This window comes from Aotus nancymaae, unplaced genomic scaffold, assembly GCF_030222135.1.
Source record: "Aotus nancymaae isolate 86718 unplaced genomic scaffold, 86718_ANA_hifiasm-v0.15.2.pri h1tg000028l, whole genome shotgun sequence".
NCBI lineage: Eukaryota > Metazoa > Chordata > Mammalia > Primates > Aotidae > Aotus > Aotus nancymaae.
In genome coordinates, this window is record NW_026988441.1 from 32406350 (window position 1) to 32420058 (window position 13709).

Here is a 13709-nt window from a genome sequence, read left to right on the forward strand (position 1 = left end):
ACTGCTTCACTTGACTAGCCTTTTAAAATTAAAAAAATATACATATATATATAGACACACATCAAACATTCAACAAATAAGGCCTGCATTCTAGTTAGAGGAAAGACTATAAAAAGTGGAACCATGCTAAGTCTCATAGAGAAAAACAGGAAGACAGAAAGAGAATAGTAGGGGAAGTGATCGAAATCTTATGTAGGGTGCCCTGGAAAGGGTACACTGAGAAGACGATGTTTGAACAGAGCCAAGTAGAGGAAACAAATACTGCTCAGATGATCTATGCGGCTTGGTTAGCTGCCTGGGTCAAAAGAGCCTTTTAGTAAATAAAGACATGCTGTTTTAATAAGTGTGATTTTATTAGTTGAAAGTACCTTTCCACCAGGCACAGTGGGTCACGCCTGTAATCCTAGCACTTTGGGAGACTGAGTGGGGGGCGGATAGCTTGAGCTCAGGAGTTTGAGACCAGCCTGGGCAACAGGCTGTGAAACCCTGTCTTTAAAAAAGAATACAAAAATTAGGCTGGATGCGGTGGCTCACGCCTCTAATTCTAGCACTTTGGGAGGCCAAGGTGGGCGGATCATGAGATCAGGAGATCCAGACCATCCTGGACAACATGGTGAAACCCCGTCTCTACTAAAATACAAAAAATTAGCCAGGAGTGGTGGTGCGCACCTGTAGTCCAGCTACTCTTTGGGAGGCTAAGGTAGGAGAATCGCTTGAACCCAGGAGGCGGAGATTGCAGTAAGCCGAGATCGCGCTACTGCACTCCAGCCTGATGACAGAGCCAGAGCGAGACACCATATCAAAAAAAAACAAAAAAAAAAAACGCTGGGTGTGGTGGTTCTCTCCTGCAGTACCAGCTACTTGGGGTGTCCAGGCGAAGGATCACTTGGGCCCAGAAGGCAAAGGTTGCAATGAGCCGAGCACTCCACTTGGAGGACTGCACTGCAGTATCCAAGTTTGGGTTGGGGAATGGAGCCTAGAGAGGTAGTTCTGACACCCCAGTTCCTTTCTCGATAAATAAAAAGGTAACTTTCACTGAGGCCTCCGCAGTGTAATTGCATATTTCTGGCTCAGAAAAGAGGCAAGAGTTCTAATCGCTACCCTTTAATCTCAGAAAGGGGGCTTTGCGTTTCTGAGCTCAGTGTCACATGTAACAGATGCCTTCGATAGAGCAGCGTTTATTTTATGTCTCTTAAAGAGACAGGGTCTCACTATGTTGCGCAGGCCGGACTACAGTGGAGCGATAATGGCTCACTGCACCCTCGAACTCCTGCCCTCCTGAGTAGCTGGAACTCCTGCCCTCCTGAGTAGCTGGAACTCCAGGCACGCGCCACCCCGCCTGGCTTGAGCTTCGTTTTTAGCTAGAGTTTAAAAAGTGTAGAAACAGGAACCTGCATTTCCAGTCTAAGCCCGACACAATCGTAGAAGACCCCGCAAGCGGGTAGATACTTCCTTTGAAGCCACTGCACGTCCGCTCACTTCCGGTGGGCTCCTAAACGTCATCAGACGGCGCCGGAAGTGCCCTCACGCTGCCTAGGAGACGAGACGCGAGTCCGGCGGCGCTCACTGGGTCGCCATGGAGCTTCCCTTAGGGCCGTGCGACGATTCCCGTGGCTGGGACGATGACTCGGATCCCGAGTCAGAGACAGACCCTGACGCGCAGGCCGAGGCCTACGTGGCCCGCGTGCTCAGTCCGCCAAAATCCGAGCTGGCGACCCCGCGTCCCTCGCAGCTGTCCACGCCCGCCTCTTCCCCGAGCGCTTCGGAGCCTCGGGCCGCGTCCAAGGTTTCGGCCGTAAGTGAACCGGGCCTTCTGAGCCTTCCCCCGGAGCTGCTGCTTGAGATCTGCTCCTACCTGGACGCCCGCCTCGTGCTCCACGTCCTGTCACGCGTGTGCCACGCGTTGCGCAACCTCGTGCGTGACCATGTTACCTGGAGGCTACGCGCGCAACGCCGTGTACGCGCGCCCTACCCAGTGGTGGAAGGTGCGTGCACTCAGGGGCTGGGGGAGCCCGCCCAGGTCAGGCTTGGGGCGGGGAAGAGGTACATGGGTGTTCTGGACACAGCCTCTGGAGCAGGCTAATGGCTGTCGTGGCTCAGTCTGGAGGCTGAGGCAGTTACTGGTGGTGCTGAAGCACTTGAGGACCTCTGAGTGGACCACGAGGTAGTCAGGCACTTGGGATCCTGAGGCTGTGAAAACCCCTACCCTGGGGCTGAGGTCCCTGAACTCAGGATTCAAATATCCTCAGTCTTGGGGTCTTGTGGTACTGAGTCTCTGACCCTTGACAGGGGATTGACACAGGGACTTGAAGTCTTAGGCTCTGGAATTTATGCTGGGCCTCAAAGTGAGCCCAAGGATCCCCAGGTTCTGAGTCCAGCTTAGAAGCTGAGGTAGCACCTGTTGATGTCAAAACTCCTGAGCCCTAGAGCCTTGACCCAGTTAGGGATGAGACAGTGGCTCAGGGCCTAGCCCCTGTAAACCCTTGAACCAGGTTAGGATTTGGGGTTGGGATCCCTGACACCAGACCTCAAGCCCTGGGTCTACCCTGGCATCTTAGGCAGGGCTTGTTAGTCACTCCTCTTGGCCCTGAGTTGATTGGTTCCTGGGGGAGGACAGCTTGGGAACTTTGAATTGATATCGTTCATCCTGAGGTATTGTTGCTCCCAATACAGCTGGATCCTCAGGCCCTTAAGCCAAGATGTATTATAGGTGGGGTGTTGATATATTTAACCTGGAAGCTTTGGTTCTGCTTCTGAGTTAAGGTAATCAAACACCCGTAAACCAAGATGTATTACAGGTTGGGTGTTGATATCCTTAACCTGGAAGCTTTGATTCGGCATCTAAGTTAAGGCAATCAAACACCCAACCTTAGAGAGGAATCAGAATCACTCCGCGATCAGTGATTCTCAAAGTGTTGCCATCCAGCCCCCTAGGTCAGACTCTCCCAAAAAGCTTAATAAACACAGATGCTTGGATCCCGTCCATACCACTGAATCTCTGCATCTGGGGCTTGCGTTCTGCATCTTGACAAGGCTCCCCAGTTTCCAAATACTGTTTGAGAAACAGCTCCCTTGGTCTAGTTCAGATGGCTGAGGCAGGAAGGGTTTGTCATGAGGCCCCAGCTTCTATGCCAAGTCTGAGGATTGAGGGGGTGAGGTCAGAACTCAACATGCTGAGATTGCTGTCCTCTGAGTTTGGGTTGGGGGATGGGGCCTGGAGAGGTAGTTCTGAGACCCCAGTTCCCAATTTCTGGAAATTGGAGTGAGGAGGAGTCCTAGACCTGCCTGGGAAATGAGCAGGCAGGCAGGTAGTTCCAAGGCCAGAGCCTAGACCTGCTTGGGGTGGCAGAAGGGATCCCCATGGGGTTCTGTCCAAGTCTGGTGTAGGGTGGGCTCCCTGGAAGCCAGGATTGGGTGTGGCCAGCTGGTGTGGGTGCTAGGGTCCCTACCCACAGGGGACCCTACTCGTGGTAACCCACAGAGAAGAACTTTGACTGGCCGGCAGCCTGCATTGAGCTGGAGCAGCACCTGTCCCGCTGGGCAGAGGATGGGCGCTGGGCTGAGTATTTCTGCCTGGCCAACGGGCACATTTCGTCCATTGACTCAGTGCTGCTGCTCCAGGTGAGACGGGGTCTGTGGGAGGCAAGGTAGGGGTGGGCCAGGGTGGCCTGACAACATCACCTTGCTCCCTTCCCAGGGTGGGGCACTCTGTCTGTCGGGCTCCCGAGATCGCAACGTCAACTTGTGGGACCTGCGGCAGCTGGGGATGGAGCCCAGCCAGGTTCTGGTCAAGACCTTGGGCACCAATCGATTTAGTACCCACAAGGTGAGAGGTCAGGTAGGGATAGGAGGTGTGAGGCCTGAGTAGGGAACCTTGATTAAGGCCCCAGGTTTAGGTACAGGACCACATCGATCTGAATCTGTGACTCTTAATCCTTGGTGTGACTTTGGGTGAGATGTGTGACTTCTCTGTGCCTCAGTTTCTACTTTCGTCCAGTGGGTGATTAGGATGAGGATGAAGGAGATGCATGCATTAATGTGGACATGCATTAAGCTCAGGATTTTTTTTTTTTTTTTTTTTTTTTTTTTTTAGACAGTCTGGAGTGCAGTGGCACAATCTCGGCTCACTGCAACCTCCACCGCCCAGGTTCAAGCGATTCTTCTGCCTCAGCCTCCTGAGTAGCTGGGACTACAGACGCATGCCACCATGCCCAGCTAATTTTTATATTTTTAGTAGAGACAGGGTTTCACCATATTGACCAGGCTGGTCTCAAACTCCTGACCTTGTGATCTGCCTGCCTTGGCCTCCCAAAGTGCTGGGCTTACAGGTGTGAGCCACTCCACCTGGCCTTTTTCTTTTCTTTTCTTTTTTTTTTTTTGAGATGGAGTCTCTTTCTGTCACCCAGGCTGGAGTGCAGCAGCATGATCTCAGCTCGCTGCAACCTCTGCCTCCCAGGATCAAGTGATTCTTCTACCTCAGCCTCACCAGTTATGAAGGAGGTCATGCTGGTGGCTGAGATCTTGGGCTTGGGGCCAGGCTGCTGGGTTCAAATCCCCACTGTGCTACTTCCTGGCTGTGTGACCCTGAGTGAGAAACTCAACCTCTCTGGGGCCCAGTTTCCTCATTTGTAAAATGAGATAGTGCCCTCCTCAGCAGGATCTGTGGGCAGTAAGTCAGCATCCAGCACTCTGTGCATATTAGCTCCTGAGGCAGGAGATGTTTTCTGCCCATTTTGCTGATGAATGAACTGAGGGAGGTGATATGGTTTGCCAGGTCACAAAGTAGAGGCCACACTCTTAATCACTTGTCATGTGGCTTCAAACCACTACTGATACTGAGTCTCTGCAGAACTTAGAAATGTTACTGGGCCCAGGTACAGGGGCTCATGCTTGTAATCCTAACACTTTGGGAGGCTGGGGCAGGAGGATTGCTTGAACCCAGGAGTTAGAGACCAGCCTGGGCAACATGGGGAGACCCTGACTCTACAAAAAATTAGCCGAGCGTGATGGCATGTACCTGGAGTCCCAGCTACTTAGGAAGCTGTGATACAAGGATCACTTGAGCCTGGGAGGTGGAGGCTGCAGTGCCATGATCGCACCACCGCACTCGAGCCTGGGTGACAGAGCAAGAGCTCATCTCAAAAAAGAGTTTTTGGGGCTGGGTGCGGTGGCTCACGACTGTAATCCCAGCACTTTGGGAGGCTGAGGTGGGCGGATCACGAGGTCAGGAGATCGAGACCATCTTGACTAACACAATGAAACCCTGTCTCTACTAAAAATACAAAACAAATTAGTTGGGTGTGGTGGCGTGTGCCTGTAGTGCCAGCTACTTGGGAGGCTGAGGCAGGAGAATCACTTGAACCTGGGAGGCGGAGGTTGTGGTGAGCTGAGATCATGTCACCCCACTCCAGTGACAGAGCCAGACTCTATCTCAAAAAAAAATAGTTTCTGGGCTGGGCACAGTGGCTCACGCCTGTAATCCCAGCACTTTGGGAGGCTGAGATGGATGGATCACCTGAGGTCAGTAGTTTGCGACCATCCTGGCTAACATGGTGAAACCTGTCTCTACTAATAATACAAAAATTAGCCGGGTGTGGTGGCACACGTCTGTAATCTCAGCTACTAGGGAGGCTGAGCTATAAGAATTGCTTGAACCCGGAGGCAGAGGTTGCAGTGAGCTGAGATTGCACCATTGCACTCCAGCCTGGGTGACAAGAGTGAAACTCCATCTCCAAAAAAAAGAAAAGAAAAGAAAAACAGATTCTGGGGCTGATGTACCTGTCCTGGACTCTGAAGTCAGGCTGACGCACAGACACAAACTAATCTCAACTCAGTTTGAACTTGCTCTGTGTTCTTGTGTTGGTTGTCTCCTTCCTTCCTCTGACCCTTGATTTTGTCATCTGTGCAATGGGGATGATCACCTGGAGCCAGAGTTGGGTGTTGTAGTTACTGCAGGATCTATAACAGTGGGCAGTGGGAAGGATGAGCTGTGTGGCTTTGGGTGAGTCACTTGACCTCTCTGAGCCTTACCTGCAAAAACAGAAAGATTCTAGTCTGGGACCCCCATGGGCTGTGGCAGGTATGTGACTGTTGCTCCCGTCCACAGGGCTGGGTGTGGTCGCTGGCGGCACAGGACCACTGTGTATGCTCCGGCTCCTGGGACAGCACAGTGAAGCTCTGGGACATGGCAGCAGATGGGCAGCAGTTTGGCGAGATAAAGTGTGAGGGGGCCTGGGCAGGGGATCTGGGGGGGTAGGACCCTGCCTGCCACTGCCCAAGCCCTGTGGTCTGTGTATTCCCAGGGCTAACTCAGCCGTGCTGTGCCTCTCCTACCTGCCTGACATCCTGGTGACCGGCACCTATGACAAGAAGGTGACCATCTACGACCCCAGAGGTGGGCCAGGAGTCCTACGGCCCAGGTTGGGAGATGTCATGCTGGGGAAGGAGACCCTTGGGCCTCACAGCCTGGCTGGGACGACAGTCACATAACCAAATATTCACCACTCAGAGTGGCCATGCTGTGCTGGTGCAATACAGGCAACTTAGGCAGTGGGTGCAAAGGAGGCCTGGGCAGCCCCGGGGGCGGGTTAGAATGCTGGCTCTCCCACTTCCTAGCTATGTGACCCCCAGACAAACTTGAACCTGTTTCCCCATCTGTGAAATCCAGATAATAATACCACTGCCAGCCCCTTGGGGTTAACGGGGGAAGATGATAATAGGAACAGTGGTGGATTAACTAAGTTTTTATGCTGGGTGTGGTGACACCTACCTGTAGTCCCAGCTACTCTGGAGGCTGAGGCAGGAGGATTGCTTGAGCCCATGAATTTGAGTTCAACCTGGGCAATATAGTGAGACCTCCATCTCTAAATAGAAATTAAAAATAGGCCGGGCGCGGTGGCTCACGCCTGTAATCCCAGCACTTTGGAAGGCCAAGGCGGGTGGATCACGAGGTCAGGAGTTCAAGACCAGCCTGGACAAGATGGTGAAACCCTGTCTCTACTAAAAATACAAAAATTAGCCAGACGTGGTGGCAGGCACCTATAATCCCAGCTACTTGGGAGGCTGAGGCAGAGAATTGCTTCAACCCGGGAGGCGGAGGTTGCAGTGAGCTGAGATCGTACCACTGCACTCCAGCCTGGGTGATAGAGTGAGCATCCATCTCAAAAAATTTAATTAAAAAAATATAAATATATTCATTTACATAAACACCTAGAAAGAACACTGCCTGGAACATAAGTGTTTTCTGTTGTTTATTCATTCGCTTTTCTTATTTTTTTTTTGAGATGGAGTCTTACTCTAGCCTGTTGCCCAGGCTGGAGTGCAGTGGCATGATCTCGGCTCACTGCAACTTCCGCCTCCGGGGTTCAAGCAGTTCCCTGCCTCAGCCTCCCAAGTAGCTGGGATTACAGGTGCCTACTACCATGACCGGCTAATTTTTGTATTTTTAGTAGAGATGAGGTTTCATCATGTTGGCCAGGCTGGTCTTGAACTCCTGACCTCACATCATCCACCCACCTCTGCCTCCCAAAGTACAGGGATTACAGGTGTGAGCCACTGCGCCTGGCCATTTTTCTTTTTTTCTAAAATAGAGACTGGGTCTTGCCACATTGCCCAGGCTGGTCTTGAACTCCTGGGCTCAGGTGATCTGCCCATATCAGCCTCCCAAAGTGCTGAGATTACAGGCGTGAGCCACTGTGCCTGGCCTATATTCATTCTTATTTTGTTTAATTAAAGGGCCAGTGTACCTTGTCCAGGCAGAGCTGGAGCAGGGCTGTGGGGTAGAGGTGTGTTTCAGGCCAACCTGAGGGCAGATGCAAGACTGAGACCACCTTGGTCAGCTCCATGCTGAAAACAGTAGCTGGGACTAGAGGAGGGATATGGGATGGGGACAGGGATGGACGGAGGCCTGGGGCTCTTGTGGAGGCCTGGATTTAGCTGAGGCAGGAAAGGAGAGATGGGTCACTCTGTGGAGTGGGGGAATGAGCAGATCAAGGGTTTTGCCAGACAGAATGGAGACCCAGGATGCTCCCCTGGGCTAGGGTGGCCTTTGAGGGGCTCTGATTTCCCTCCTCCCCGGCCCATTGCCCATGAAGCCGGCCCAGCCCTGTTGAAGAGCCAGCGACTACACTCTAGCCCTGTGCTGGCCCTGCTGGCAGATGACCAGCACATCATCTCAGGCAGCGAGGACCGCACCCTGGTGGTGGTCGACCGACGAGCCAACAGAGTCCTGCAGCGGCTGCAGGTGCCTGGAGGGATGGGGATGGTCACAGGCCCAGTCCCCAGGGGCCTGGAGGGATGGGAACGGTCACAGGCCCCGTCTGGACTGAGCTGCCGTGTCCCTTGTCCCTCTCACAGCTGGACTCCTACCTGCTCTGCATGTCCCAGCAGGACATGCAGCTCTGGACTGGTGACAACGAGGGCCTGCTTCACGTCTTCACCAACCGCAACGGCTGCTTCCAGCATGTCCGGGTCTGCTGGGGCTCCTGCCCCTGCCCATCCCTCCCCCTCAGGCCTCCTTCCTACCCCTGGGCTCCCGGTGGTGTTGGGGGGGGGCAGTTGGGAGACCCTCGCCTGAGTGTCGCCTGACCCTCTCCCGCAGTCCTTCAACGTGGGCCACAGGTCTCACATCACTGGGATCCAGTACTCTCTGGGAGCCTTGTACACTACATCCACTGACAAGACCCTCCGGGTGAGGCTCCCGCCCAGCCCCTTCCCTCCCCACCTCCATCAGCCAGGGGCACCCCTCTTGACCTTGGCCCGTTGCCCCTCACCAGGTGCACGTGCCCACAGACCCGCCAAGGACCATCTGCACCCGAAGGCACAACAGTGGGTTCACCGGGGTAAGGTCCTGCCCCACATGCCCTGCCCAGCTGGCCAGAGCGCCACTGTCCCTGACTCCTCATGTCCCTGCCCCCTCCCAGGTCTGTGCTGAGGGCAACCTGGTGGTGGCTGCCTCTGGGGGCCTGTCGCTAGAGGTCTGGAGGCTGCAGGCCTGAGCAGGTGGACGTGGATGTGGATACTGCTGGCTGGGGTCTGGGCCTCGGCCTCTGTTCTTGGGGGACCATCCCCAACATTGGTGCTGCCTCTCTCCCCCACAGGGCCTAGGGCACAAGGAGTCCTGGCCACATTCGGGTGAAGGTCCTGGCCTGGGCCCTTTGCATATGGGGTTGAAGTTGGGATTCAGGCCCACCCAGGGGGCTGCTCCCCACCCTATGGCCCTGGTTTTTTTTGTTGGAGGGGGCCTGGTTTTGTTATGATTTGGATGTGCTGCTCTCAGGTGAGAGTGAAGGAGAAATAAACCTGACGTGTTGGTGCTTGGGCCTGCAGTATGAGTGTGGTTTGCCCGCCGGGGCTCTGCCTGAGCCTGCTTGGGGCTTGGGGGGCTGCGGGCCTGTGTGGGAGTGACTGGGAGAGATGGCAAGGTTGGTCTGGGGGTTGCCTGCCAGCTGCTGCTGTGCATTTGTTTGAAGAGGCAGAGTCCTGAAGACCGTGAGCACCTGTGTCTATGATGTCACTTCTGTGTGTGTGACATGTGACATGTATGGTGTGTAGATTAGGACTCAAATCCTGGACATTTGTCTGCATAGTGGGAGAGGGCACCTGCTCAGGCTCCCATGGGTGCTGGGGAGGGCAAGAAGGACAGTGTGCTCTCCATCGGGGCTCCAGGGTGTGTGTGTGTGCTGCTGTGACTCCTGGGGGCAGGCCAGGGAGGAGGCTGGGCCAGGTGTGTGCCTGGCCCCTGCAAGCCTAAAGTCCCTCTGGTCTGCCCTCTCAGCCCGGACCAGCCATGCCCTGAGAAGTATTCACTTCATGTTTATTGAGGCCCCCTGGTCTGCTCAGGCTACAGGGGGGACGTTGTCCTGGGTTCATAGGATGGCACAGGGCTTCTTCTCCTTAAAGGGGTTGGTGGTGGCGGGGATGCCCACAAGGAAAGGGTCACTCTTGGCCTGCTCCATGCAGAACTGCAGCAGATCGGCAGCTGCCTTGGACACCTGCAGACCAACCCAGTCAGCCAGACCCAGGCATGCACCTATGCGCTGGCCCATGTGTTCCCACCTCTTCCCACCTCCTGCACCGGTCCCGACCCTCACCTTCACTCGGTCGATGCCTGCCTCCATCCGCAGCTGCTCCACTGCCCGGCGGGCCTGCCCAATGTCACTGCCGATGGCCACCTTGCTGGACATCTGGGGAAAGTGGGCAGGGCTGTGGGCAGCAGGCCCAACCTCAGCCCCCTAGAGGGAGCCTGAGGTTCCCACACCACCTCCTGTGTCCCTTGGGGACTGCAGGATGAGGGTGGCTGTTCCTGGACCTGTCAGGCCCACACACCTCGGCTAAGGGCTCCGGCCGAAGCCACGTCTGGCTGCCTGGTCCTCTGGTGGCTGCCCGCTCTGGCTCCTTCCCCTACCCGGCCTGGCCTCTCCAACCCCCCTTTCTCCCTCTGCTACCCCTGCAGAGACTTTGAAGCCAGGACTTTAATGGAGTAAAATGTCACCAGCCACAGCAGCAGCAGCTGCCTCGGCTGAGGGGGTCTGTGCCCCAGGAAGCCCTGTGGCTGCCCTGGTGTCACATGTCACCTGTGTCCCTGTGGGCTAGGTGCCTTGGCTGGGGGAGTGAGGAGGCCCTGGCCTCCTCCTGAGCTGCTGGATCTCCTGCTGACTGTTCCTAACAAACCTGCTTTGGCAGCCTCTGCCACCCCTGACATGCAGCCCTGCCCCTTCTCCTCTCACCACACTGCCCAGGCCCAAAAATCGAATGCCTTCATTCTTTTTTTTGATAGTCTTGCTCTGTCACCCTGACTGGAGTACAGTGGTGCAATCTTGGCTCACTTGCAACCTCCACTTCCCAGGTTCAAGCGATTCTCCTGCCTCAGCCTCCTAAGAAGCTGGGATTACAGCCATATGCCACCACACCCAGCTAATTTTTGTATTTTTAGTAGAGATGGGGTTTTACCATATTGGCCAGTCTGGTCTAGAACCCCTGACTTCAAGTGATCCACCTGTTCAGCCTCCCAAAATACTGGGATTACAGGCATGCACCATCACGCCCGGCTAATTTTGTATTTTTAGTAGAGACGGACTTTCTCCATGTTGGTCGAGCTGGTCTCAAACTCCCGACCTCAGGTGATTCGCCCATCTTGGCCTCCCATAGTGCTGGGATTACAGGTGTGAGCCACCACGCCCAGCTTATTTATTTAGTTTTGAGATGGAGTCTCCCTCTGTTGCCCAGGCTGGAGGGCAGCGGGGTGATCTCGGCTCACTACAACCTCCGCAGGTTTCAAGTGATTCTCCTGCCTTAGCCTCCTGAGTAGCTGGGATTGCAGGTGCTCGCCACCACCCCGGCTAATTTTTGTATTTTTTAGTAGAGACAGGGTTTTGCCATGTTGGCCAGGCTGGTCTCTAACTCCTGACCTCAGGTGATCTGCCCACCTCAGCCTCCCAAAGTACTGGCATTACAGGTGTGAGCCACCACATGCGGCCCCATTCCCTGTTTTTTAGTCTAGTGCATGAGTGGAGGGTGGGGCCATTTCCTGAGATGCAGAATGATCAGGGATTGGCAGAGAGGGAACTGAGGTGGCAAGTTTGAGATCCAAGTGAGGATGTCAAGGAGGATGTCTGGTTCCTCCAACAAGGTAGGCCCATTCCAGCCTCAGGGCTTCTGCTCTTCTGTCTTCCCAGGTACAGGGAATGGCCTCCCTTCATCTTTGCATACGGGGACTTTTTCAGCCTTCTGGCTTTGGCTCAAATCTCACCTCCTTGGCATCCTTTATCCATCCATTCAACTAGCACTTTGGGAGGCTGAGGTGGGCAGATGACCTGAGGTCAGAAGTTCGAGACCAGCCTGACCAACATGGAGAAATCCAATCTCTACTGAAAATACAAAATTAGCTGGGTGTGGTGGCACATGCCTGTAATCCCAACTCCTTGAGAGGCAGATCACCTGAGGCAGGAGAATCACTTGAACCCAGTGGGTGAAGGTTGCCGTGAGCCAAGATCACTCCATTGCACTCCACTCCAGCCTGGGCAACTAGAGTAAAACTTCGTCTCAAAAAGAAGGAAAAAAAGCCGGGCATGGTGGCTCAAGTCTGTAATCCTAGCACTTTGGGAAGCTGAGGCAGGGGATCATGAGGTAAGGAATTCAAGACCAGCCTGACCAACATGGTGAAACTTCATCCCTACTAAAAATACAAAACTTAGTTGGCATGGTGGCGGGTTCCTGTAATCCCAGCTTCCCAGTAGGCTGAGGCAGGAGAATCACTTGAACCCAGGAGGCAGAGGCTGCAGTGAGGCAAGATTGAGCCACTGCACTCCAGCCTGGGTGACAGAGTGAGACTCTATCTCAAAAAAAAAAAATCTCCTGATTGCACTTATCATTGTTAACATTCTATCTTCCCAATCAGACTGTAGGCTCCAGTAGGGTCCACATCTTGGTCTCTTTCACCACTAATTCCTCAGTGTCCAACACAGGGCCCACCGTATAGAACACACTACATGAATTGTAGAGTAAGTGAATAATTCTCTCGACTGTATGCACTGTTAGGAGGGTGCTTTGAGATACGGACGCCACCAAGGGTCTCACAGTCTTGCTGGAGGGAAACAGATGTCAGTTGTGGGTCCCAGAAGAGGCCACTGACCCAGTGGAAGTTCAGGGAAGGCTTCCCAGCGGAGGTGACAGCTGCAGCCATAGGGGAAGGAAGAACAGAGCGTTATGCAGCATGTGAAGGCTTTGGAAACCTGCAAGGGCACGAACCGGGCTCACTATTCCATTAGACAAGAGAGGCTGAGGAAAGCTGAAACTGTGTCTCACTCCGCCTGGTGACTGAAATCCTGTCCATGGGCGACGCTTAAGAAGCGATCCTCTGCCGGGCGCGGTGGCTCACGCCTGTAATCCTAGCACTTTGGGAGGCCGAGGCGGGTGGATCACGAGGTCAAGAGATCGAGACCATCCTGGTCAACGTGGTGAAACCCCGTCTCTACTAAAAATACAAAAAATTAGCCGGGCATGGTGGCCCATGCCTGTAATCCCAGCTACTCAGGAGGCTGAGGTAGGAGAATTGCCTGAACCCAGGAGGCGGAGGTTGCGGTGAGCCCAGATCGCGCCATTGCACTCTAGCCTGGGTAACAAGAGTGAAACTCCGTCTCAAAAAATAAAAAATAAAAAATAAAAAAAAAAAAGAAGCGATCCTCTATACTCCAAGAATGTTAAGTTAAAAACAAAAAAGAAAGAAAGAAAATGAAATAAAAGGAAAAAAGGAGAGAAAAAAGAATAGATCCCCATACAAAAATTAGCTGGGCACTGTCGGGCGCGGTGGCTCACGCTTGTAATCCCAGCACTTCGAGAGGCTAAGGCGGGTGGATCATGAGGTCAAGAGATGGAGACCATCCTGGCCAACATGGTGAAACTCGTCTCTACTAAAAAATACAAAAATTAGCCGGGCATGGTGGCGCGCGCTTGTAGTCGCAGCTATTCGGGAGGCCGAGGCAGGAGAATCGCTTGAAACCGGGAGGCGGAGGTTGAAGTGGACCGAGATCGCGCCACTGCACTCGAACCTGGCGACAGAGGGTGACTCCGTCTCAAAAAGAAAAAAAAAAATTAGCTGGACACGGTGATGCACATCTGTAGTCCCAGCTACTCCGGAGGCTGCGGGAGAGGATCATCTGAGTCCGGGAGTCGGAGGTTGCAGTGGGCCGAGACTGCGCCACTGCATTCCA

At 54.0% G+C, this 13709-nt stretch overlaps 2 protein-coding genes across 3 annotated transcripts; one reads left to right on the forward strand and one right to left on the reverse strand.

Annotated features, from left to right (window-relative positions):
• The first annotated feature begins 1527 nt into the window (after window positions 1-1527).
• Window positions 1528-9319, forward strand: FBXW9 (F-box and WD repeat domain containing 9). 2 transcript variants are annotated; one of them, XM_012436026.3, is made up of 10 exons: window positions 1528-1985; window positions 3482-3621; window positions 3698-3826; window positions 6107-6219; window positions 6303-6394; window positions 8094-8242; window positions 8356-8469; window positions 8600-8689; window positions 8775-8840; window positions 8922-9319. In XM_012436026.3, exons 1-10 carry the CDS (start codon window positions 1577-1579, stop codon window positions 8994-8996), a joined length of 1377 nt encoding a protein of 458 aa, XP_012291449.2. In that variant the 5' UTR covers window positions 1528-1576; the 3' UTR covers window positions 8997-9319. The 2 variants fall into 2 exon arrangements, with proteins under 2 accessions (XP_012291449.2, XP_012291448.2); XM_012436025.2 differs by having other exon boundaries at window positions 1545-1985; window positions 8775-9319.
• Window positions 9320-9793: 474 nt separating this feature from the next.
• On the reverse strand, window positions 9794-10202 carry GNG14 (G protein subunit gamma 14). The gene has a single exon (XM_021676845.2). It carries the CDS (start codon window positions 10182-10184, stop codon window positions 9867-9869), a length of 318 nt encoding a protein of 105 aa, XP_021532520.2. The 5' UTR covers window positions 10185-10202; the 3' UTR covers window positions 9794-9866.
• Window positions 10203-13709: the final 3507 nt, after the last annotated feature.